This window comes from Erythrolamprus reginae, chromosome 1 (assembly GCF_031021105.1).
Source record: "Erythrolamprus reginae isolate rEryReg1 chromosome 1, rEryReg1.hap1, whole genome shotgun sequence".
Taxonomy (NCBI): domain Eukaryota; kingdom Metazoa; phylum Chordata; class Lepidosauria; order Squamata; family Dipsadidae; genus Erythrolamprus; species Erythrolamprus reginae.
In genome coordinates, this window is record NC_091950.1 from 247,387,005 (window position 1) to 247,413,577 (window position 26,573).

Consider the following 26,573-nt stretch of genomic DNA (forward strand, 5'->3'; position numbering starts at 1 on the left):
ATACCAAAATGCAAAAAGAAAAGATATAAATAGAAGCTTATTTCCTTTGCAGCAAATACAAATATGGTTTTAAAAATGTATAGATCAAAACCCCAAATCAAAGCATTTTTTCTGTTTTGTGCAAAAAAAAATCTATAAGGGACATCATGTCAGCAATAAACATAGATGCTGTCTTTTCTCTAATCAAAAAAGTCAGTTTAGCCTTATCTGCAAATTCCGTCATCTTCACCAACCATTCTTCCATTGTGGGTGGTGACAAACCCTTCCGCTTATAAGCTTATAATAATCTTGCTGCAGTTGTCATGTATAAAAACTAAGTTCCATGACTTTTCCCCCAACTCTTTATCCCTTAATAACAATTGGTTTCAATTGTACATTGGTCTTTGGAATATTCTGAACAGCATACATATGTGCATCCAAAATTTTCTGGCTCTATTACGCATCCTCCAAACATGATGATGATGATGATGATGATGATGATGATGATAATAATAATAATAATAATAATAATTATTATTATTATTATTAATAATAATAATTGGATTTGTATGCCGCCCCTCTCTGTAGAAGTATGATAAAATGTCCTCTCTTCCAGCGTAAATTCATATGTACTTTGATACATTTTAGACCTCCATAATTATTTTCTTAGTGGTTCAGAACATCAGGTCAAACAGAAAACAAAATCCACAGCTAAGAATGAGCAATGGGGTTAAAGCAACTTCTCATTTACATCCTGAACACATTTGACTTTCAAGCTCTAATTAGCTGAGCAAGAAATATTTTTTCCAAGGAAGACACTTCAAAATCACATGACTCTTACATGACCAAGGTTCCTCCTGTTCCACTGCTTGGTTATTAAACAGATAGGCACACCCAGTGGCAAATTCAGACTTGACTTTCACAGGGTAAGAGGAGCAGGAGACCTCGGGAGTTGTCACCACATTGTTACTTAGCCAATGGAGAAAAAAGTTTTGGATTAACTGGATGAGCGCTGTAGCAAAAGAGAGACAGGAGACACCATATTCCCCATGATGGGATTTCTTGCAACCATAAAACTTCTGACTGGACAATTAAGCCTGTAGGCTTCTGAGCTTGGTTGTTTCCCTGCGGATGTTTTCATTAGTGCATTGATGATGTTACGTAGTTTGGTAATGAAACATCTGCTAAAAAACTCCACCACCACTACCACGCTCAGAGAGCACCAAGGCCTCCACAGTTCAACCCCGAGCTACAAATTTTCTCTTCTAAACTGAATCCTGGAAACTATTGCAACAGCTGAACACACAAGGATGGAGCATCAGAAAAAAAGAACAAAAAGCGAGACCACAGCTGATTACACAAGACTATATGTTCAGGCCCTAGCAGTGATCAAGCATTAAGTGTAACCCTAAATAATATAATTAGTTCTCAGGGGAATCTTATTGATTGTGGTGGTTCACTTTTTTTAAACTTAATTGAGTTGTTTTGTTGTTTCCTGGTTTAAATTCTTCTTCCCTAAGAGAAGGATAGCCATAAAAATTGTTTAAATAAACAAGTGAACTCACCTATTACAAAACCTGCATTGACTACAGGCAACAGGAAAGAATATAGGTAGTCCTCAATTTACAACCATTTGTTTAGGGGCCATTTGAAGTTACAATGACTTATGTTGAATTGATGATGAAAAGTGACTTATGACCATTTTCACACCTACGACCACTGCAAGCATCCCTATGGCCACGTAATCAAAATTTGGATGCTTGGCAACTGGTTCAAATTTATGACAACTACAGTGTCCCAAAGTCGCGTAACTTCTTTGGAGTCCTCCTTAGAAGCAAAGTCAATAGAGAAGTCAGATTCACTTAACAACTATGTTACTAACTTAACAGCAGTGATTCCGTTAGCAACTGTCTCACTTAGCAACAGAAATTTTGGGCTAAATTGCAGTAACAAGTCAAGCACTACCTATAGGTATATTTTTAAAAAATATATAAATACCAAGATAGAATTGATTGACTAATTGTCAATAAATGTAACCCTTGGTGTTTTGTAATTTTCACTATAGGCATATTTGGGTCTTTTCTCGTGTAAGGTTGATACTGCTGGCAAAGTTTTGACGAGGTCTCACTCCTCATCTTCAGGTTACTGTCTTCGGCTTTGTGCTCGGGCGACAGGGCGAACAAAGCGTGGTCTGAGCTGCCGTCCCTCTATAAATACTGCTGGGTGGGTGTGGAGTGCTGGCTCAGCTGCTGCAAGCGCGTTGGTTGGCTGCATTGAAACATCCTGATTAGTTGGTGGGGTAACACCATGAGTAGTTGATGCAGTTGGTGTATGCAGATTAGTTGATTGTTTGCAGATTAGGAGTGACATCCTGAGTAGTTGTGGCAGTTGCAGACTAGTGAGCTGTTTTGTAATGTATATATGTATACGGTATGTATATTTATTAATTGGATTTATATGCTCTCCCTCTCCGAGGACTCTGGGTGTGTGTTTGTGTGTGTGTGTCTATACACACACACACACACACATATAATTATTTTTTAGAAAATTGAGATAACAGTCAGCGGGCCCTTTATGTTAGGTCCCCTGCAAATCTGCAAATTCGTCACCTGTCCAATTGTCTTTCCTTTCTTTCACCTATTACTGTATATATATTCTCCTCCTTTCATATATCCTCTCCTCTAAGTTCATTTCTACCCTTATATATATTACCACATGTCTATTTTTCTTCCTATGTATTTGTGTATTGGATAAATGAATAAATGAATAAATAAATGAATAAATAAATAAATAAATAAAATTAGTACAGCCCCAGGATCCCTCATCTTTGGCCATATGGACCAAAGCATCCAAGAGTTTAATTCAGCAGCGTCTATTAAAACCCCTCCTTAATTTGCCCACATGCATTCTGACCTCACATGGGGAAAAAACAGTGGGGTGAAATAATGACAAGCAAATCGTGCTGGTTCTTCTCCCTTAAATCCCTCCTGCCCCTCCCAAACTGCTTTTTCTTTTTGTCCAGTAGCAGCATCAAGCTTTCCTTACTCTTTTCTGCCCCCGCTCTCTAAAAGAGTCGCATACTATAGGAGAATCCTGCCAAGTATGCACTGCAGCACTGCTAGCTGGCAATCCTAAAGAGGCAATGCAGGTGAAAACCAAGAAAGCCTTAGAGCAATTATTATCGGCTGCAAAGTATACTAACTGGAGGCAACAAGTCTCCCAACAACTCTTTCAGGGAGACAGGTGCTTCAAAAATGTGATAGATAGGTAGAAAGACAAGGTAGGAAGGCAGGTGGCAGGCAGACAAAGGTAAGGTAGGTAGACAGATAAGGTAAGTAGGCAGGTAGGAAGGTAGATAGACAGAGACAGATTAGGTAGGTGGCTGGCAGGCAAGCAGACAAGGTCAATAGACAAATAAGGTAGATTGGTGGCAGGCAGACAGACAGACAATAACAATAACAACAACAACAACAACAACAATAATAATAATAATAATAATAATAATAATAATAATAATTTATTAGATTTGTATGCCGCCCCTCTCCGAAGACTCGATAGATTGGTGACAGACACTCATGGTAAACAAACAGATAAGATAGGTAGGTGCTGAAGACAGACAGACAGGGGAGGTAGGTAGACAGATAAGATAGATTGGAGGCAAACAGACAGACCAATAAGGTTGACAGACAGACAGACATCAAGGTACTGTATATTGGTGACAGACACACATGGTAGACAAACAGATAAGATAGGTAGGTGGCTGCAAACAGGCAGACAGACAGGGTAGGTAGGTAGACAGATAAGGTAGATCAGTGGCAAGAAGACTGACAGATAAGGCAGACAGACAGACAAGATAAGGTAGATAGGCGGGTAATATGAGGCACAGAAATGCTTGAGAAAACATAGCTGCGAGGTTAAAACACCATAGCTGCTTGGCTTAGAGTTACAGCCTAGTTGTAGTACTTTCAACTCCCCTAAGCTTTGCCCTGGGACCAGTAAGACCTAGGAAAGAAAGAGATCCGCCCAAGTTTGGGATCTCACCAGAAACCCTTGATCCCGCGATCTACCGCTGGTTCCATTCCCACCATGGTGCCTACCGTCCCTGTCCTATTGTCCTAATTTACCTGTACCTGCCTTGCTAATGTTCGTGTTTCTCCCAAAACCTGCTACCTTGCACATGCTTGACAAATAAATAAATAAATATATTTTTAAAAGTCAATCCCTTCTTCTCAACCTTCCTTTATATTAAGAGCGGAGTTGCCCCACCTTGCAACAGCCTTGTAACAGCTGATGGGGGCGCAACGTCGGAATTCCCTTTAACTGCTGGGGACCCTGCAAGGCGCCCGACCCTTCCTCCTCACCTGTCCTCCGAGACGCTGATGAGCCCCTCTTCCTTGGGCACGATGGCCGCCATGGTCACCGCGTCTTGCGAGCCCTCCACTTGGCCCAGCAACAGGGGCCGCCGAGTGAGCGGCACGGACGGCGAAGGCTGAGCGGCCATCGGAGAGCGCGAAGAACGGAGACTACTGCTACTGTTGCTGCCGCCACCAGAAGCAGCGACGGCCGCCCTGCCCGGCCCTACCCTTTCTGGCCGCGCTTGCGCATTCGGAAGAGACTGGCAAACCTCCATCCCACACCCCGCAAAGGGCTACGGTCCGCAACGGCTTTCTCATGCGACTTCCGGATCTTGTGCGCCCGATGGTGGGAAAGTAGGGACGGGAGAACGGGAGAGACTCAAAGCGGGGGAGGAAAAAGAGAAGCTGACTTTCATTGCGGGTTATTTTAGACGCTGCTTATATCCGCCGCCCTTCTGTCTCGAGTACAAAGAATTTTTTTCTTTGGCGGATTTTTCTCTCGCGTGTTCGGCGAGCAGAAATGCGACAGGTATAGAAGAGAGATCGAGGATAAGGGGCGTACATAAGTGCACCAGAGAGCCTACCGTCCCCTGTCCTATAGTCTCTCCTATATCTCCTATATCTTCTCTTCTATCTCTTCTATCCATTATATCTCTTTTTAATTTTATTATTATTTATTTATTTATTTTTATTTTATTACATATATATACAGTATAAAATTATGCCCTCTCTTTTTCCTCCCCCCAAAATCAAAGCAACATCATTAAAACTCCAAAGACCATCTATTGTGGTGTTTATGATTAAGGGGAAGCTTCTTATTAAAGAATTGTCGTGTTCCCAGAACTTCTGCATGAGGTGATGGTTAAAACGATCGGAAGATTGTTCTCTTGCTTCAGTAAGGGGCTGGACTACAAGACCTCCAAGGTCCCTTTCAGCTCATTCCAGTCCTTGTGTAAAAAGTCAAGAGGGGAAGGGGCCACCAGTGTAAGTGTGCATGTAACATACATATGCATGTATAATGCCCACATTACGGATTTGTTTAGGATTTTATAATATGTGCACTCCCAAAGCTGCCTTTCCACTCCCCAGTGGAAAGACAGACGGACAGATATTCTGTTGGGTTGAAATGTTCTGAAAAGCCTGGGAAATTTTCTCCTGCATCAGATTGACTTCCAAAAACCGTGGAGGAGAACACTGAAGTAAATTCTTAGGCTTGAATGGAAATCCTTTCGAAATTGCTGTGCAGCCAACTGCCTTCCTTCCTTCCTTGGAGTTTTTGATGTAACTCTTAAAATAGCTCTTTTTTTCCCCTGACTCCTTGAAAAAATTACATTAAAAAGGGGCTTACGAGTGCACTCTGTTGAGGCAGCAAGAGGAGGAAACAGAGTCTTCCAGTAAACATCATCCTCTCTTCTAAAACAAAAAACAAAAAAAAAGGAAATTGAACTCATTGCAATGTATTTTTGGCTGGCCCTGAAATTGCTGAGACAGCTTCTTTGTTGGATATTCCAGCATTAGGGTTGTTCTTAATAACAGAAAGTACTGTACAGTACTTAACACCATCTGGTGTTAAGGTTAGGCATTCCCAACGGCACAGAAGTAAAGAATGAATGAACCTATTAGCCTTATCCTTCTTAAATTAGATCCTGAGTCAGAGATAAACCGTCCCGAAACACAGGCGCACCTGCGTGTCCACACGTGATTTTGCTACCTGCCCTGGTGCAGTAGCAAAATTGCGCTGGACTCCGCTAGCACTCAGAGCCTTGGGGGCGAGCACACATCACCACTTAAATGTAAGACCTTGCTTTTCTTACCACTGGTGCAAAGCCAGCTCGCCTTCCTGTAGGGCAGTGTTTCCCAACCTCGGCAACTTGGAGATATTTGGACTTCAACTCCCAGAATCCCCCAGCCAGCGAATGCCAAGGTTGGGAAACACTGCTGTAGGGCATCTTGGGAATTGCCCATACATTTCCTATAATAGGGCTGGTATCTTGGCAAGCATTGTGATCCCCTATGTTTATTAGTAATAAAACAAACTTGGGCCTGTGGGGTTTTATGTGGGGTGGGAAATGGCTGGTGTGATTAGGGTGGCCCAGCTGGCTGGCTCTGCATGCAAGTTGGGAGAGCAGGATGGGCTGTAATGGGGTGGAAAAAGGAATAGCTTCATCTGCCCAAGTAGTTGCACACAATGGACTTTGCCCAGGTATCTCAAATCCACTAGAGTGTATGGACTTGAACAAAGCAGTGTATAAGAAGACAAGTTGCCAGTTGCAATGTATGGCTGTGAAAGTTGGACCATAAGGAAGGCTGAGTGCCAAAGAATTGAGGCCTTTCAACTATTGTGCTGGGGGAGACTCCTGTGAGTCCCTTGGACTGGAAGGCGATCCAACCAGTCAGTCCTAGAGGAGGTCAACCCTGACTGCTCTTTAGAAGGTCAGATCCTGAAGATGAAACTCAAATATTTTGGCCACCAAATGAGAAGGAAGGACTCACTGGAGAAGAGCCTGGTGCTTGGAAAGATTGAGGGCAAAAGAAGAAGGGGATGACAGAGAATGAGGTGGCTGGATGGAATCACTGAAGCAATAGGCTTGAGCTTAAATGGACTCCAGAGGATGGTAGAGGACAGGAAGGCCTGGAGGAACATTGTCCATGGAGTTGCAATGGGTCGGGCACGAATTCGCAACTAACAACAAGATGATGACAAATATTCCTGTATCTAAAACAATGCTTCCTTCTGACCCAGTTACACATATATATAATCGTCATATGGAATAAAATGTGATTATTTTGAGAGGGAGGGAAGAAGGAAGGAAGGAAGGAAGGCTGCTATTTTGTTAATGACAATCATGAAGATTGTTAACTAATGGCTCAGATCAGTCTCCTTGGAATACAGCATTATCTCCATTCAATTCAGTATTCAGAGTTTGACTGGAAACATCACAGGCACTGATGTTTGGGAAAAAGCTATTTTTTATCTGTTGCCGGTATATCAAATTTTATGTCAGCAAATATTATTACAATATCAGGTACCATTGCAATATATAACATTATTTAGCCTTATTACAATATCACAATATTCCACACTGGACAGACATTTCATTGTATAAAGTGAGATACATCATGAACCTTATTGTTAAAATGAATCTATAATAGTTTGCAGGGTTAATATTGTTAATTTTAATGATGTTCTTGTATTCTTCCCACCTTTGGAGCAATTTGCAGTCCAGTCCAAACCAGAAATAAGAGTTTCTGGATAAGCTGCTTGTGAAGATCATTCAGTGGTTCAGATGTGTTTTACTGGTTAAAAAGAAGCCCTACTGGCGATATAAAAGGAGGGTCAATACCTCTTCTGGCTGATTGCTTGACTGGATTCCTTCAAAACCACTAAGTGAATACATAGTTATTTTTAAAAAGCCACTGCAATTTAGCAAGCAAGCATGCCAACTCTGAGCGATGAAGAAATCACCAAAAGAATGCTGAGATCGGACCGGTTATTAAATATTTTATTCAGCAGTGGTTTTATTGAGTTCAATGGATTCTTTCCCCCCTCCCCAACAAAAAATAAATAAACAGCATCAGAATTATTACAAACTCACTTTGGCTCAATCAAGGTAACTCAAAAATAAGTCTATAATGCGTTGTCATCAAAGTCCGTTCAAATAGTAGACCTTATATGCAAATAACAACCCAAATGATATAAACATTGGAAAATAACTTTTTTTTTCCCAAACAGACATCAGCAGCAAATACTGGCAGCCCCACATCACAAGGCCCACACAGACCTACAAATCTGTCCCTAGCATTAGTTCTCAGGCATGACTCCAAGTAGACCAAACCCTAACTTAACCCTAGATTCATTTTCATTGTCAATGGGATTTTCCCCATATGTTTTAACGGCTTAACGAATACTGTATTTTTCAGAGTATAAGATGCACTGGAGTATAAAACACACCTTAGTTTTGGGAGAGGAAAATAGGGAAAAAATAATCTGCCTGCCAAGTATTCATCTGGCCAGTCCTTAGTCTGGTCAGTATCAGAACATTAGTTTGCTGGTTTTGAGCCCACTTGCTTGGGGATAAAAAAAGTTTCTAAAACACTTCACTTCTCTTTCACTTCAGAGAGAGAAACAAAGAAAAACAGGCAAGATGGCTTTGATAGCATCTTGCCTGTTTTCCCTCATTGTTTAGCACCTTGTTAGGGATGAAAAAAGGCAAAAGATCGCTTGCTAGCAAAGCACAAAAGTTTGCTTCACTGTCAGGGATGAAAAAAGGCTCAGCTGATTGTCAGAGGGAGCAGCAATGAAAAAAGTAGGCAAGGGGAAGATCGCTTAGCTAGCAAAGAACAAAGATCGAGTTACCATCTCATTAGGGCTAAAAAGAAGCTTAGTAAAAGCTACATTCACAGTATAAGATGCACCCAAATTTTCAGCCTCTTTTAGGGGGAAGGGTGCGTCTTATACTCCGAAAAATACAGTAATTCTGAAAGAAAAACTTGTTACTGACTCTTTCCTTAGAAAACTGCTAAGAATATATCCCTACCAATAGTTTTGGCCATGACTCCAAGTAGATTTAACCTTAACCCTAATCCTATCTTTCATTTTCATGGGCGATGGGATTTCCAAATGTGTTTGACTATATTCCACAAAGAAATCTGAATGAAATGCTAGTTACCATAAATTACTTTCCTTAGAAAACCACTAAGAAACTATCACTGGTTCCTTAGCATTCATTTTTGGGCCCAAATCCAAGTAGACCTAAGTCTAACCTAACCCTAGATTAATTTCACTGGCAATGGGAGTTTCCCATTTGTTTTACTGGGGTTGAGAAATAACCCTGAAGGAAAAACTGTCAACACCATCTTCCTTAGAAAAATCTCTCAGCCTCTATTCTTAGCATTCATTTTTGGCTATGAAAATGAGTAGATTCAGACCATGCCAATTTTTTCCTGAATATACACATTTAGTTAAAAATAATCAAAGGCAACTATTATTTCAAATGCTTTGTCCTCCTGGCACAATAGAATTACAATGTATCAGAAACTTTGGAAACATTATTTGTGCTATATCCAAGTTTTGAGAATGCAGACACTAGAGATATCATATACCCAGTACTAGTTTCTTCACCTCTGTGCCTTCTGGATCTGTTGAATTTTTTTCTGCGTTGAAATACAATCTTAAGACAGTAAAAGCTGTTTTTCCCACATTCTTCTCCAACATTATGTTCCCAAATGCAGGCTAGCTGGAATAATACCCGTGTCACATCAAGAAGACACCTGGCTGAGAAGTAGTGGCTTACTAAAAGAAGGAAAGGCTGAGCTCTTACTATTTCTGGTGCCTATGCTTCAGTTCTTTCCTACTGTCCCCGTTCTTTTTAATATGCCTGAATTAAAGTTGGTTAGCATCACAGGTCTTCATTTCCTTATTTTCGTGGTTACTGAAGCTACCCACCCTCTCAAAAAACTATAACGGTTTATTGTTCCCATAATTTCCTCCGGATATTCCAAGATGAAATGTGAGCTATGTGGTGGCCTAGAAATGGAGCTGTCACCTCAAAATTAGGAGGCTGTGCGTTGGATTCTGGGTAGTGGCAGATTTCTATGAGCACAATCAGTCATTGTCTGCTGTGAACTCTGCATAGGTGTCAGGAAGGGCACCCAGCCAGTAAACGCTTGAGCTTTGTTCAGTCATCCTGACTCCATCCCGATGCAAGAGATTACATGTTCATTAAAAGGCAGGGGGGATAAATCCAACATCAAAGGTGCTACTTAGATATGTATAGTATTGCCTCGGTGGCTTTGGAAAAGTAGATAAGTAGATGGATCAGTTTTAAGTTTAGAGTGTAGGATTTGTAAGTCTTCCTATGAACAGAATTGATCCTGTAAAAAAACAAAGATTCAGTTCAGTTTCAGTTTAGACGTATTGCTTATAGCAGTGATCCCCAATCTTTCTGATTCTGTGGAGTGGCAGCAACAGTGGCAGCAGAAGGGGAGAGGGAATGGTTTCACGCACATACGCATCACTTGTGCAAATGGTGTTTCGCTGCTGATTCCCAATGGGCTGAGGACCAGCAGTGGGCTGAGGACCGGGGCTTGGAATCCCTGCCTTATAGCAAAGTAATAACTTCAATGGATTTTTTTCCCTTTTATAGTCTTTGCTAACTGGCTGAGTCAGTTAGGTAATAAAGCCCCGACATCTACAGCAGTGTTTCCCAACCTTGGCAACTTGAATATATTTGGACTTCAACTCCCAGAATTCCCCAGCCAGCGAGTTGCCAAGGTTGGGCAACACTGATCTACAGAATGATTTTATGTAAGCAATTAAGGCAGCGTTTTTCAATCTTAGTAACTGCCTGGAGAATTCCAGGAGTTGAAATACATGCATCTTAAAAGTTGTCATGGTTTGCCATGCAAATTAGAGAGCCACATTTACCACTGTTGGAAGTTAGTGATATTGGAAGTTGAAAAATAGGATATCTACAAGTTTAATAAGAGAGGGGTTTTTTGTAATAACAAGAAAGAGGTGGGGGGGGGAGAGGGGGAGAGAATGAATGGATATGAATAAAACAGGGCACTTCAAAAATGAGATGAAATTAAAAAATATCTCAGATTTGTTACCCCAAGCACTAAGATAGTTTATCTGGCTTTGAATGCAATAACCTTTGAATATAGTAATACAGAAAGTGAGAGTTATGTATGTGTTATTAATGTTTTTAATTAAGTACGGTATTTTAAAAAGTTTTTTAAAATTGTTTTTTCTTGCTGGAAGCTGCCCAGAGTCCTTCGGGAGTTGGGCGGCATATAAGTAAGACAAATAAATAAACAAATACATAAATAAATCATTTGTTTTGTTCTGGAGCTTTGGATAATTATGGCTAAAAGCAACGTTCTAAATGTGAACATTTTGTATGAGAAATTTGTTATGTAGCAGAAGGCATCCTGCAGATTCTATTTGTGGCATACCACTCTATTGATTTTAAAAGACTCAAGTTTACTTTCTGGAGGTAAATATTAGTGCTTAGCAGTGTAATAGCTTCTATATTTATAATACAATGCCGCAGAGCAAAACTCTGGGTTTTACATGTATAGCATATCCTATTAGCTAACCTTGCCATTTCAACCATGAAAGGAGAGAAAGATGATACGGCCATTTGAAATTACTTTCACCTGAGGGCTGTTTGGACTTTGTTTTTAAAGCAGGGATGTACTTGGGAGGAGCTAAAAAACTTCTGAAATCACTTCGCTGACAATTAGAGTAGCTCAATAAGTGTGAGTGGGGAGGATCAGCTCAGTTGCCCTGCATAGCAACTGCTACATCTCCTTTCTCCCAGCGCTGCCCACTCCACACTGCGCCCTTTCCGCCCATCAGCTTTATGGGAAGACAGATGCCCAGAGTGGGCCTTCTCCAGGTCCCATCAACTAAACAATGTTGGTTGGCGGGCCCCAGGGGAAGAGCCTTCTCTGTGGCGGCCCCGGCCCTCTGGAACCAACTCCCCCCAGAGATTAGAATAGCCCCCACCCTCCTTGCCTTTCGTAAGCTCCTCAAAACCCACCTCTGCTGTCAGGCATGGAGGAACTAAGATAATCTTTCCCCCTAGGCTTCTACAATTTATGCATGGTATGTTTGTATGTATGATTGGTTTTATAACAGGGGTTTTTAGCTGTTTTAGTATTGGATTTCTACATTCTGTTTTTGTCACTGTTGTTAGCTGCCCCGAGTCCACGGAGACGGGCAGCATACAAATCCAATAAATAAATAAATAAAATCCCTCGGCACATGAATTGACAGCCAGGACGCGTGGCTAATTGTCCCACATGGCAAATCAGCCATGGCAATTTGTCTCATTGTGAATGGCCTGGGGTGAGGTGGTGTTGGAGGAACATAGAGGGTGGAGTGGCAGATATTTTAGACACAAATGTTAGAATTCACAATTATTAAAAGGAAAAAGAGGTCATAAAAACACCCCGAGGGAAAAAAATGCAATGTGAAGGAAGAGACATCAGAAAAAATTGTGCTGTATAAATGAACCAGATATCATAATAGCAAAGACAAACTCTGATTTTGTTTGGCTTTAGTCTTTGGTGTAGTGGTACTTTCAACACTTTGGTGCCATGGTACTTTTAACACTGTTCCTTCCATTCATTCCTGAATAGTGAAGCTTAACTGAGAAGACAATGACAGATATATTTCTGATGCTATGAAGCAAATCTGATTGAGCACTTTACTTAGTTAGTAGGCAATGTAGCAGAGAGTGTAGCCTTTGGTATATGCTTCCTTTATTAACTGAATCATGTCAGTGCCATTTTAAGAAAACAACACCTATGAATTCATTCTCAGCACAATGAATGAGGCGAAAATGCTTGGCTGCCCGTAAGTTAAATTAGAAAAATGAAATTTAGATAAGCATGCTAAAAATATATGAAAATATCTCTTTGAAAATGTATTAGTCTAAATCAATGGTGTCCAATCTTGGGAACTTGAAGATCTGTGGACTTCAACACTCATGCTGGTTGGGAATTCTGGGAGTTGATATAACAGGTCTTAAAGTTGCTAAGGTTGGATATTCATGAACTGGGAGAGCCAGTGGTAACAAGGTCAGCCAATGAATAGACATAGCAATTCAGTCAGCCAATAAGAGCTAACTACTCCTGAGTCTGTGCAGAGAATCAAAACTGGAATTTAAGCTTAAGCTGTATGAGAGAGGCTGTTTCTGTTATGGCACCTATTCTCTGGAATATCATCGCTCAGTTGATCAAACTCACTCTGACCCTGCAAGCTTTTTCCAAGGCCTTCACCATTAACCCTGAAGCCCTGGAAGTACAGGTGAACCCATTTGATGGTTGTATTGATTGGAGGTGACTGCTGGTGTTGATGCTCAGCTGCTATTTTATTTATAATTTTGCTGACTGTTTTTGTTTTGTTTTTAATTGTTAGTTGCACAGAGCCAAATATTTAAGACGAGCCCATATGAATTTAACAAATATATTCTAAAAATAGAGAACTTTGCTTTATGAAATGTCAAACTACTAAAATATTAAAAAAGCAGCAATATTTTGCTATCATAATAATGTTTTCGTATGGCTAAAATAATCCATGTTTACCTGTTTTGGCTTGCCTTAGAATGAAATTAAAAGGTCTGTCAGCTTTGAAGACAGGCGCTCTGGATCTTTTTAACAACACCATAGCTGTAATGTAAAACAATTGGTGAATATCTTGGCTTTATTTACATTTGTTCAATTTCAAATATCTCACAGAAAGTAAAACTGAATACAGGTAGTCCCCAACTTACCACCACAATTGAAACCAAAATTTATGTTGCTAAGTGAGACATTTGTAATACAGTGATACCTCATTGTACGAACCCCTCGTCATACGAACTTTTCAAGATACGGACCCGGGGTTTAAGATTTTTTTTGCCTCTTCTTCCGAACTATTTTCACCTTACAAACCTGCCGCCACTGCTGGGATGCCCCGCCTCCGGACTTCCGTTGCCAGGCGAACACTCCCCTCATTGGGAAACCCCACCTCTGGACTTCTGTTGCCAGTGAAGTGCCCGTTTTTGTGCTGCTGGGATTCTCCTGAGGCTCCCCTCGCTGGGAAACCTCACCTCCAGACTTCTGTGTTTTTGCGATGCTGCAGGGGAATCCCAGTAGGGGAATTCCAGTAGGGGAATCCCAGCATCGCAAAAATGGGCACTTCACAGGCAACGGAAGTCCAGAGGTGGGGTTTCCCAGCGAGGGGAGCCTCACCGAAATTGCAGCATTGCAAAAACACTAAAGTCCGGAGTCACGTGCCCCCCCGGCATCGCTCCGCGTCCCACCAGGGAAGCTCACCCCACTATTTGAGAAACACTGGGTTAAGCTGTTTTAAAATTTCCTGTGGGCATATGGATTGCCCCAAGAAGTTGTATTTGTTGGATGATAAAATAATTATTTATGTTAGAAGTGCTGTTTAATTAATAAGCTATTTTCCAGATTCATGCATTAATTCTCTTGAATTTACCTGTAATACCTGAGGCTTTTGTACCATCTTCCGTCACTTCAATTTTTGCTTTGTGGACAACCTCCGAGATATAAAGACCTCCTTGTTCTGGCAAACAAAAGCAGTTATTATTTGCCGGCGCAAAGCCAAAGCAACTTAATTAAAGAAGAAACTGCTCAAGAAAGATTTCTGTCACAAAGCTATTAGAACACAACTATCAGAGTGCTGAGTAAAAATGTACAAAGACAGAGGAGTATTACAATTTGATAAATTGAAAGGCCTGTGGAAAAGAGAGTTTCTTCCAGAAATTGTAAAGTTAATGCCATATATAAATTTAGAATGTATTCCCAGTGAATGAATACATGAATGAATACATGAATTCCAATGAGAACTGAGTCAACATTTTTCACCTCTAACTCTTCCAATATCAAATATGACTGAATAATTCCTCCAGTACTAAACAATTCTTAGTAAAAAGACCATCCTTATCCTTACCAAAAACACCTGATCTTTATCCAAAATAACTTTATCTTTTTTGCTTATTCTTTCTCCTTATATTCAATATCTAAATAGGGCTTTTCAACCGAAGGTTTTTCATTTTTACACCAATATTACGGCTTTTGAGTGAGCTGCGTGGTGGTCTAGAGGCGAAGACACTTGCCTCACACTTGGGAGACTGAGAGTTCAATCCTAGGCAGGGACAGAAGTTTCCCTATTCACAGACAGAACGTATCTGCTGTGAACTCTATGTAGGCATTAGGAAGGGCGTCCGACCAGTAAATGCTCAGCTTCATTCAGTCACTCCAAGTCCACCCCAATAAAAAGGGATTACGGGTTTGTAAAGACATACATGTAAAGACACACAAAATATGTAACTTTTGAATGCACTTCTAAGATAAGTTAGCCATGATAAACGAAGTGATTCGTAAGCTTTGTGGCAAAATATTTTAGGTGACAGAGGCTCAAATTAAGCATTGTGTGAAATAGACAGAATACAAGGTACATTCTTGCTCCAGAAATAAGCCATATCCACCCATGATTAGAAAAATTGTTTTATAAGACATAAAACTCCAATTAGAAGATCTTTTGTGAGGAATCACTGCCACAGAGCATAAACTATAATTTGAGTCCTTCATTTACCGTAATGCCTAAGATCTTCCAAAAGTTTCCAATGAATTGTAATTTTCAAGATCACAAAAGAGAAAAAACTTTTAATATATAAGTGATTATTGTATTATTTCATTTATTTTTAATTTAAAATTAGCTGATTTTTTTCTTTCTTTATTCTTCTACCTATTTTTTAAGCCCTCAAAGTTGCATATGGCATTTGAGCTGAAAAAGATGTATAGGAAGCTTACCTGAAATGCCCTTAAAATTGGCTTCAGTTTGCTCAAACATGTCTGTAATTCCTAATGCAGGTAAAATCATCTTTAAATCCAAGTGATTTTGAATTTTGAACCTGAAAAGGTGATAGATGAACACTATAAACTATATTGTTTTCAGTGCAATTCCTCTATGGGAAAGTTGACATATGGCCTCTCCCGTGCTTAGTAAATTTCACCTTCCAACAGTCTACTTAGCATGTTTAAGAATGAGAATTCGTGAGAATTGCAATGGAGCAACTTTTCAAGAGCACGTGCTCCATCCTGAATACTGCATATTTACAAGAATATGTTGTGTGTTCTTACTCTGTTTCTAGGGCTTAGAGCATGTCTTTGTTTTTTAACCATTTGGTATAGTTTTTCCAAAGTCTTATCCTTGGATTTCTACACTTAAGATTTTAGGCAGCACAGATCCAGATATTATGGTTGTGTCCTGTTATCTTTCCAACCATATTTCATATCCATCCCCATGGCATTTTGTCGACAGTCATGTTTGTGCCTGTTATACACACAGCAAACACGAGCAGAGATCCAAATGTTGAAGCAACTGGATGTAAATTGATTGTTTACCTAGGAAGAAAGATATCCATTGCTGTTCTTCTCAAGGTGCTGGACCACAGAGAGAAGGTCTGAGCCGAGAAGTAAGTCTCAATCCTGGCTAGAGAGGTTCTCCTATTGGATGGAAGCACCACAAACATGCTAACCTTCTCCTCCAGATAAGGTATTTCAACCACACTAATCTGGTCCAGGGAGCCCACTAGGAATTCACCTGCAAGTCAAAAAAATAAATCAGTGGGATACTATTAACAAACATACCAGGATTTTCAGTAATTTCAGAAAGACATTTTAAGGCAGGGGTTTCCAAGCTTGGCAACTTTAAGACTTGTGGACTTCCTAGAGTTCCTCGGCCGGCTTTGCTGAGAAACTTTGAGGAATTTGAGGAATTTGCTCAAACTCTGGAAGTTGAAGTCCACAATTCTTAAAGTTGCCAAGGTTGGAGACCTCTGTCTCTAAGGAGCGATGTTTCACTGCAGAACACTACTCTGTTTTCCCCAAATTAAGATCCTGTCTTATATTTTTTGGACCTTGAAATAAGCACTTGTCCTTATTGCTATGCACTCAAAAGCCCAATTGGGCTTATTATTAGGGGATGTCTTATTTTGGGGAAAACGGTATTCAACAAAAGTTTATGAGCTATGTGTGTTTAGTTCTGAGCATTCTGAAAAGCCATTTTTATTCAGCATTTTTCATTAATAATTACATCAAGATAATTAAACAGACTGAAAGTGTTCCCCTCCCCTCAAATATTTCTTGTCATTGATCATTATTTGCAAATTTATTGGATTTTAAAATTATGCTTCCTATATTGGGAGTATTCAAAAATAATCTGAAAAAATACTTTGCATTTTGTACTTATGAACACATGCTAAACAGAAATGCACAGTGTGGTATTCTTAAAAAGCATCAACTGCATTTAATCAGATGGCACTTTTTATGCTAGCAGTAAAATACTGCTGTATTGTAGCAGTCAAAATCCTCCTTAAAGTCCTATACATTTAATAGAAATATTTTCCCTATTACAAATAAAGAAACTGAACGAAAAGAGAGGGAAGTATCAAAGGGGATCCACTGAATTCACAGTAGAAATGAATCTGGAATCAGCAACTTTCCACTTTGCAGCACAATTTCTTAGTCACTATATTACACTAATTTAGGTTTAGGTAATACCAGTCATAAATGTTGCATGCACAGTATGAATGTATTAAATAAGACCATCATTCAAACGCAAATTTGGGCTAAGCAGGATTTTGGATATGTTTCCAAGTTTAGGGTCAGGATGAAAATCAGAACACATATCAAACTTACAATTTCTATCATAAACTAATTGTTCTCTTTCATTGTGCTCCCTCCCCCTAGGCTTATAAAATTTATGTATGGTATGCTAGTATGTATGATTGGTTTCTAAATTGGGGTTTTATAAATTAATTAAATATTAGATTTGTTACATTGTATCACTATTGCTGTGAGCCGCCCCGAGTCTGCGGAGAGGGGCGGCATACAAATCTGATAAATAAATAAATAAATAAATAAATAAACTCTATGGAACATATTCCCTGGAAACTATGTTGGGTGCTCATTGTATCAGTATTTAGATCATTCCCCCCTCCCCAAACTCAAAAACTTTAAGCCGTGTGGACTTCATCTTCCCCAGCCAACATGCTAAAGTTCACACAGCTTAAAGTTGTTATAGTTGAGAAATACTGGTTTCAATTACTGTATCTATAAAAATATATTTTGTTTCACCAAGATTTTAACAGTTAACTCGATTTATCACCTATTTAACATTTTTTGCATTGTGTTAAATGTCATTAATCAACCTGAATGCCTGGATGAGCAGAATGTGGGAAGGAATTATCAGCTTTTAACTAAAAAGATGTTAAATGGCAACTGACAAGAAAAAACTGGAAACGACACCAAAAGGGCTGACAAGAAGGCTTTGGGCTGTATACTTCTTTGAAAAGGGAAAACACTGTGCTACTCTCCACTTTTTCTTACATTACATTTTAACAGCTTAGGACTGTTTGACCAGCTGCTATTGACATGCAATAGTTGCTATGTGCCTTTCCACAAGTGCAGAGAGTTCAGACATCAGAGTGGTTTATTTTACTGCATATTATCTGAAGCTTCTTGTTTACTTGTCTTTATGTTTGTTTGATTTATAACTTGCATTCTTTTAGGAGTTTGACACAGTGAAGACAATGCTCCCTTCTCCCATGATTCCATACAACCACAATCCTATGAGGTTAGTTGGACTGAGAGAGAATGACTCAAAATTGTTGTGAGTGGTCCACGACCGGGTCAGTTGGTGACAGATTCTGAGGAGGAGGAACCTGGCCCGTCTTGGTACCCTCGGCCAGTGTTTCCCAACCTTGGCATCTTGAAGAGATCTGGACTTCAACTCCCAGAATTCCCCAGCCAGCGAATGCTGGCTGGGGAATTCTGGGAGTTGAAGTCCAGATCTTTTCAAGTTGCCAAGGTTGGGAAACACTGCCCTAGGCCAGTGCTCTTGACATCTGAGTCAGATAGTGAGGGAGAGTTGGAACCTGAGAAGCCTGCAGACACTGTAATAATAATAATAATAATAATAATAATAATAATAATAATAATAATAATAATAATGATAATGATAATGATAATGATAATGATAATGATAATGATAATAATGATAGAAACATAGAAGACTGACGGCAGAAAAAGACCTCATGATCCATTTAGTTTGCCCTTACACTATTTTTTGTATTTTATCTTAGGATGGATATATGTTTATCCCAGGCATGTTTAAATTCAGTTACTGTGGATTTACCAACCACGTCTGCTGGAAGTTTGTTCCAAGCATCTACTACTTTTTCAGTAAAATAATATTTCCTCACGTTGCTTCTGATCTTTCCCCCCAACTAACCTCAGATTGTGCCCCCTTGTTCTTGTGTTCAATTTCCTATTAAAAACACTTCCCTCCTGGACCTTATTTAACCCTTTGACATATTTAAATGTTTCGATCATGTCCCCCCTTTTCCTTCTGTCCTCCAGACTATACAGATTGAGTTCACTAAGTCTTTCCTGAAACGTCTTATGCTTTATTATTATTATTATTATTATTATTATTATTATTATTTATTAGATTTGTATGCAGCCCCTCTCCGAGGACTCGTAGTGGACTGTAGAAACCTCAATGATGGTAATGTGTGAGTCAGAAGAGGAGGGGAAAGGATCCCCTATTAGATGCCCAGGTCAGAAGGTCATGAAGCAGACAGGAATATCTTTATGGGAAAATGTTCAGAAAATGAGCCTATGAAAGAAAGTCTAAACCAGCGATGGCAAACCTTTTTTTCCTTGGGTGCCAAAAAAGCATGTGCAGACACTATTGCATATGTGTGAGTGTGCACACCCATAATTCAATGCCTGAGGAGGGCGAAAACAGCTTCCCCCACCCCCTGGAGGCCCTCCGAAGGCTGGAAATGGCCTGTTTCCCAAATTCTGATGGGCCCAATAGGCTCGTGTTTTGCCCTCCCCAGGCTCCAAAGGCTTCCCTGGAGTTGGGAGAGGGTAAAAACACCCCCCCATCCCCCCAAAGCTCTCTGGAAGTCAAAGTTGCCCTTCCAGAACTTCTGTGTGAGCCGAAAATCAGCTGGCTGGCACACACATGCATGTTGGAGTTGAGCTCATGTGCCAGCAGATATGGTTCCATGTGCCACCTGTGGCACCCGTGCCATAGGTTCCATCACTGGTCTAGACAGTTATATCTCTAGGAAATAGTTGACCACACCCCGACAGGATATAAAGGAGGATTTCTGGGTAAAGGGGGTGTGGTGTTCCAATGTTTGTAATGGTGGCAGTTCGAGATTTGGGGTTCCAGAAATGCCACGCTGGCAACCTGCTATTATTCTTCTAAATTAATTGGGCAGAGATGTAGCTGTGTGAGCAAAACCTGGAGATTCGTGTGACCCTTATTTTACTAAGGAATGTGATAATTAGCTTCGGCTGCCTGGAAGTTTATCTCTTAGCCAATTTAACATGGAAAGCTGCCAAGATGGATTGAAATACATGAGTTTGCTTGTATAAACCCTGATTTTCTATATAAAAGTGTGTTATTTGAAATCTCAGCATGTGGATTCTCCCTTTGTTCTGATCCGAATAGGCCAGAGCAGAACAAAAATCGACCGAAAGAGCTTCTTGGGCTGCGGGTGGACTTGAATCTGATTCTTCCTGGTTTCTTAATACTATGTTGCTTCTCTTTTTCTTCTAGCGTCTTTCTCTCTGTCATGATGGAAATTTGTCTGTATAGAAAAAAGGCCATTCCTGTTATCCTTACCATAATTGACTTCCGCTCTGAGGTACATGGTAGGCACTTTCAAGGTGATGCCATCTGGAGTGGTAAAGGACAAAGCTTGTGTGTGTGTGAAAGTGAATTTCCTTTGCCACGTGCTTCTGAAGTTCATGGTGCTTACCACGGCTATTTGGTTAAGGGGAGACTCAATTGTGTCCAAGGATAGGCAGCTTGCTTCTGTAAAGGGCAGAGAACCAAAAAAGAGTGTAATCTACTAACAGAGATGAATGTAATACATTTATTCTCTGTTTGAAATATTAATTCAGAAACAATAGCAATTTGGTATGCTTTTAGTACTTAACAAAGAAGAATTTGATGACAAATTAATGATCTATTAATTGCAATCTGGGGGCAACAAACCTTACTATTCAGATGCACTAGACTGCTGGTACTATAAGTACAAACCGCCTTTGGAAAATCTAGCAGAATCAAGCAAAGCCACAAAGATAGAAACATAGAAGACTGATGGCAGAAAAAGACCTCATGGTCCATCTAGTCTGCCCTTATACTATTTGCTGTATTTTATCTTAGGATGGATATATGTTTATCCCAGGCATGTTTAAATTCAGTCACTGTGGATTTACCAACCACGTCTGCTGGAAGTTTCTTCTAAGGATCTACTACTCTTTCAGTAAAATACTATTTTCTCATGTTGCTTTTGATCTTTCCCCCAACTAACTTCAGACATGTCAGATAGCAGAAAAAGAATCTAATCTTGATCTTGATGTTTCTGGACAGCGGTCCCATCCCTGATTCTTCTATGTTCAATTCTCCAAACAGAAGGTTAGGCAAACAATTAGCTTTACATAGGATGCTCTGCCTCATAATTTTCTCCAGGTGTTTTTAGCTGAAGATAGCAGGGACCAAACCTGGAGTGCTGTGTCTATGCTCCATCCCTGATTTAGTTTTTAGAAGTAATCTCTCTCATCAGGTCCAGGACATAAGTGATATTGGCCCTGAGGAAATGTACAACAAATAAGGGACAATTTTCTTCCTGTTCTTCAAAAATGAATGGAGCCCACTACTGGAAATTAGGACTGATCACTGTCATTTGTACTCCTGCATGCCCGTCTGAGGCTGAAACACCTCTATGATAATCTACCTGCCATGTACTTCATTTTAGGCTGTACTGTTCTCATCAAAACATTGTTTGACTTGGATGTCCAATACTGCCTTGTCTGTGAATTTCAGTTACCAGCAGAATTATATGAACCCAAGCTGCAGGGGAGATTACCCCTTTGCTTGCAGGAATTATGGCTTTCAAATTTTGAGTTTCTTGGTTCAGCCAGAGACAGCCAAGACTAAATAACATTATATTGTTCGAAATTGTATTCAAATAATAAAATATTTGAATGCCTTTCTGTCTTAGGATTTGTGCCCGTCTTTGCTAGCCTCAGCAGGTTGCTGTCCAAAAAGGTCATGGGAGAAAGTTGGCGAGCAAACTCAAATGTCGCTTATTTTTATTTGTTTGTTTGTTTGTTTGTTTGTTTGTTTTGTCCAATACACAATGAGGGTTTTAGTGGGTATATATATTTATATACACACAGTAAAATACATGATGAAGGTTATAGAGGAGATACTCATAGTAAAATATATCTAAGAAATAATAGAAAAGAAGGTATAAGAATAGAACATATCAATGAAAGAATAGAAGAAGAGATATAGGAATAGAAGAAAGGTATAGGAGATATAGGAGAGCAATAGGACAGGGGATGGAAGGCACTCTAGTGCACTTGTACTCGCCCCTTACTGACCTCTTAGGAATCTGGATAGGTCAACCATAGATAATCCAAGGGTAAAGTGTTGGGGGTTTGGGGATGACACTATGGAGTCCGGTAATGAGTTCCACACTTCGACAACTCGGTTACTGAAGTCATATTTTTTACAGTCAAGTTTGGAGCGGTTAATATTAAGTTTAAATCTGTTGTGTGCTCTTGTGTTGTTGTGGTTGAAGCTGAAGTAGTCGCCGACAGGCAGGACGTTGCAGCATATGATCTTGTGGGCAATACTTAGATCTTGTTTAAGGCATCTTAGTTCTAAGCTTTCTAGGCTTTCTAGGCTTGCCTACACATTTGCTACACTGTGCTTGAACATCTAAAAAAAAGGTGGTGCAAACTATGTGCATTGCAAATGGACAAAAAGAAAAAAAAAGAACAACAGGGTTACCAAATGCTTACCTCCCGTATTCTGGGTAATCCATTCCCTAATTTGTGCTTCGGTCCTGTTAGGATTGCTGAAGTTTGTTTGCTGCACTGTGTTGTTTCCCCACCATGCAACCTGCTGAAGGAATTGAGGTGAAAGCTGCATCCCAGCTTGAACGAAGAGGGTACATGCCAAGTGCACAATAGTGCTTTGGTTGGAGTTAATTCCTCCTTTGTAGGTTGTGTGTAAGAAGTTCTGGATGTTCTCATCTAAGAACAAGAAATGTCCTTGTATTATGGTAGTCAATGGAGAAAAATCATAATGATAGAAAGTCACACCACTCAATGTGAATTGCCCCCTCTATGATCAGTGGAAAGTCCTCTGGGCTGGTGGGGATCTTGATGGGAGAAAGTGGTGCTGCCTAGAGAGCCGGCAGATGGGCATGCTGGGCGGTCTCCAAGCCTCACCCAGAAAATAAACCGAGCACCAGCCAGAGTACTTTCTTCCTTCTCCCACCACCAAGAAGGACAAACAAACATAGAAGATTGACGGCAGAAAAAGACCTCATTGTCCATTTAGTCTGCCCTTATACTATTTTCTGTATTTTATCTTACGATGGATATATGTTTATCCCAGGCATGTTTAAATTCAGTTACTGTGGATTTCCCAACCACGTCTGCTGGAAGTTTCTTCCAAGGATCTACTACTCTTTCAGTAAAATAATATTTTCTCCTGTTGCGTTTGATCTTTCCCCCAACTAACTTCAGATTGTGTACCCTTGTTCTTGTGTTCACTTTCCTATTAAAAACACTTCTCTCCTGAACCTTATTTAACCCTTTGAAATATTTAAATGTTTCAATCATGTCCCCCCTTTTCCTTCTGTCCTCCAGACTATACAGATGAAATAAAGAAAGAAAGAAAGAAAGAAAGAAGATTGGAAAAGGCATACATGTTTCTCATGTGCATTCAGATATTCAGGGGCACTCTCACATATTCTCATCCAGATATTCCTGCACACATGGAACCACTTTATAAGCCATAAACTCTATGTCAGGGATCCCCCATCTTGGGTATTGGTGAATAATTTGGAATTAGTAGCTGCTGTCACAAGATATTTGCCTTGGGGGAGGTTGCTTTTTACTGCAGAAGAAAGAGACAAGAAAGAAAGAGAGAGAGGAAGGAAGGAAGGAAGATAGAAAAAGAAAGAAAGTGAGAAGGGAGAAAAAGGGAAAAAGAAAGAAAAAAATAAAGATAGTAGGAAGGGAGGGAGGGAGGAAGGAAGAAAGGAAGAAAGAGAGAGAGAGAGAAAGAAAGAAAGAAAAAGAAAGAAAGAAAGAAAGACTTATAACCATAATTGAGCCAAAAAATTTGGTAGCTAAGCAAGAATGTTGTTAAGTGGGTTTCACCACATTATACAAGTTGGCCACACCCACTCAATCACCTGATCACCAAGCCATGCCCAACTGAAGGGGATGGGGGCAATGATGGACCTGGCTTATGCATTTTCTTTCAACATCTTTCAGTGCAAATTGGGTGCTCTGGGGTGGAGCTCAATTTTTGCTACCCCACTGCATCCCACCCCCGTCTGGGCAGTAGCCCACCCCTGGATGGGAGGCATTGAGGGTGAGTTTGTAGCACCAAGGGGGCTGTGGACTGAAAAGGTCTGGGAACTACTGGTTAAGAGCTTAGTGTTTAGGTGGATCAAAGCAAACATTGGTGCTGCCTATATTTCAAAAGGACCTGTATCTTTAAAATTACCCTGACTTTCTATTTATTTCCTAACTTCATTCTTGTAAAGCAATTGCATTTAAAGGTACCTGAATGCACATGCCAAGTCTCTTTATTTGTGATCCTCTGTAATAATTCCATGTCCACCTAGATAGTGGTCTTCTAGGTGCAACAGACCAGTGACTTTCTGCAGTCTACTAGATTTAAACGATCCTCTCCAGTTGTTGGAAGTTCTTGGTTAACTTTCCCATCAAACCTTTAAATGGCACATTTCTACAGAGAAAACACTTTTTCATGATTTAACGAAGAGGGGTGTGGGGGCGTGTGGAATCTGTAGCACCACAAAAGCAGAATGCTTAAAAAGTAACATAGGTTCAAAGGGCACTCAGTTTTGCTTTCTATGGTTTGGCAGTGGAGAAAAATAAAAATCCTGAGATGGACTTCATTGCTTATTTGACCCCTATGACAATCATTAAGTGTTCCTCATGATTCTTGACAAATGTACCATACTTCTTTTATGTACACTGAGAGCATATGCACCAAGACAAATTCCTTGTGTGTCCAATCACACTTGGCCAATAAAGAATTCTATTCTATTCTAATGACATGCAGTGCTCCTGAAATACTACTGTCTCACAAGATTCCTTACCGCGAAAGCTGTATCCCAAAGCGTGTTCCAGTTGTCCAAAGGTTTTCCCACGAGCTCCAAATTGCAGAAGTCCCAAAGAAAAAGAAATGCTTGCTGGAGAGATGACAAGATTCGTTCTATTATTACGTTCTGCTAGCTTTTGGTAAAGAGTGAGGGCAAACTCTGTTTCCAGCTTTTTCAGATCATTATAGTTCTCACAGCTTCCAAAATTCAGAACACAAAATAATAGAAGAAAGGAGGTGATGGAAACAGGCAGCATGAAGGCAGAAGACTGGACTACCAAGGTAGCCTTTCCTGCAACAAGCAATAGGAATAGCCCATTTCAGAAATAATGACTACTGGACTACATTCTAATATAACGTTTAGAATAGTAAAATTCCTCATGTCCCTCATGTCCCTACCTGTATGAGACACGTGTTGCAGACCAGGTGGGCTCTCTCACCATATATATTGGCAAGATAATAACTCTGGATTTATTTGGAGAGTTGTATCCAAATCTTGCATGGGCTGCATTTTTCCTTTTCCCTCTTCAAACTCCCTTCCTTTATCATCATTTTTTTAAACTTTCAAGCTTGAGAGAGACCAGGGAATGTCTCATTTATACTACTCTATAAATCTACCTGAAAGACTTTTGAGTAAAAGAATTGATTACAAACATATTTATTAAAAATAACAATTTAGGAAATAAATGAAAAATTATATTTATGACTTGATAAGCATATGATAAAATAGATCATCCTTTACAATGTATAAAAATATGTAGTGAAAGAAAACCCAAATAAGATTTGTTTATCTATCTTGCAATGTGTATCTCAAATACTCAAAAAATACATGAATTATTAAATATTTTACGTCAAAAGCAAAGCATACTATCAAAACATAGTATCCCAGAATAATACAGTTATATTTGTTTCAGCATTTTCCACTAGTGCCTATCCCCTCTGTGCCATTTCCTCCAGAAAAGAATCATGGAATTCTATGATTTTATGACACAAAACTCCTACGGTTTACTTACTGTCAGATAGAGTTGAGTGCATTGCTGGGTCCTTCTGTGCTGCTTAAGTTAGACCTATGTCTGTTGTAGGTGTAACCTCTTCTACACAATATATAACCAGATGGGTCTTTGTCATAAGACCCCTGCTGCAAAAGACACCCAATGACTGTGGACTCTGTTGGCGATGTCTGTACCACTCCAACCAAATTCCTGTAGGCTCTGTTGGGAGCCAGGGAAAGAGGTACAGCAAATCCCAGCCAGGTACTGAGGGAGCCAACAAGCACCATTCAAGTCGCATGAGGCGTGTGACCTGCTTCGTCTGAGAAAGGTATCACCTGCCAGCATCACTTCCATCCCTTCCCCCAAATTTTGCACATTCCACAGATTTGCTAATGGAAACACAAAGGGTGACAGGTGTGTACCAGGCACAGGGTCGATCTTAACCCAGACAATGCAAGGGATTAAAGAAGAGAAGAAGGCCTG

General features: G+C 40.0%; 3 protein-coding genes across 3 annotated transcripts in view; all 3 read right to left on the reverse strand.

The window, feature by feature from the left end:
• WDFY2 (WD repeat and FYVE domain containing 2) overlaps positions 1-4,579 on the reverse strand; it is a 60,823-nt gene extending 56,244 nt beyond the window's left edge. Inside the window, exon 1 of the mRNA XM_070732777.1 lies at positions 4,341-4,579. Within this exon, the coding sequence (XP_070588878.1) occupies positions 4,341-4,480 (140 nt within the window). The 5' untranslated portion in view covers positions 4,481-4,579. The remainder of the gene's footprint in view (positions 1-4,340) is intronic.
• Positions 1-26,573, reverse strand: part of VPS36 (vacuolar protein sorting 36 homolog) — a 353,187-nt gene that overhangs the window by 238,399 nt on the left and 88,215 nt on the right. The window lies entirely within an intron of this gene.
• On the reverse strand, positions 10,165-25,355 carry SERPINE3 (serpin family E member 3). The gene is made up of 8 exons (XM_070761238.1): positions 25,097-25,355; positions 22,755-22,988; positions 20,563-20,754; positions 16,263-16,461; positions 15,669-15,769; positions 14,332-14,418; positions 13,431-13,514; positions 10,165-10,208 (listed from the first exon to the last, which is right to left on the reverse strand). Exons 1-8 carry the CDS (start codon positions 25,353-25,355, stop codon positions 10,165-10,167), a joined length of 1,200 nt encoding a protein of 399 aa, XP_070617339.1.

What these genes read in the sequence shown, in the direction of transcription:
- SERPINE3 (XM_070761238.1), bottom strand. Translation starts at nt 25,355, where the DNA reads ATGCTGCCTGTTTCCATCACCTCCTTTCTTCTATTATTTTGTGTTCTG. An exon ending in CAATTTTAAGGGCATTTCAG is followed by an intron (nt 14,419 to 15,668) that starts GTAAGCTTCCTA and finishes TTTGTTTGCCAG; the next exon opens with AACAAGGAGGTCTTTATATC. An exon ending in AAAAGCCTCAGGTATTACAG is followed by an intron (nt 13,515 to 14,331) that starts GTAAATTCAAGA and finishes TTTACATTACAG; the next exon opens with CTATGGTGTTGTTAAAAAGA.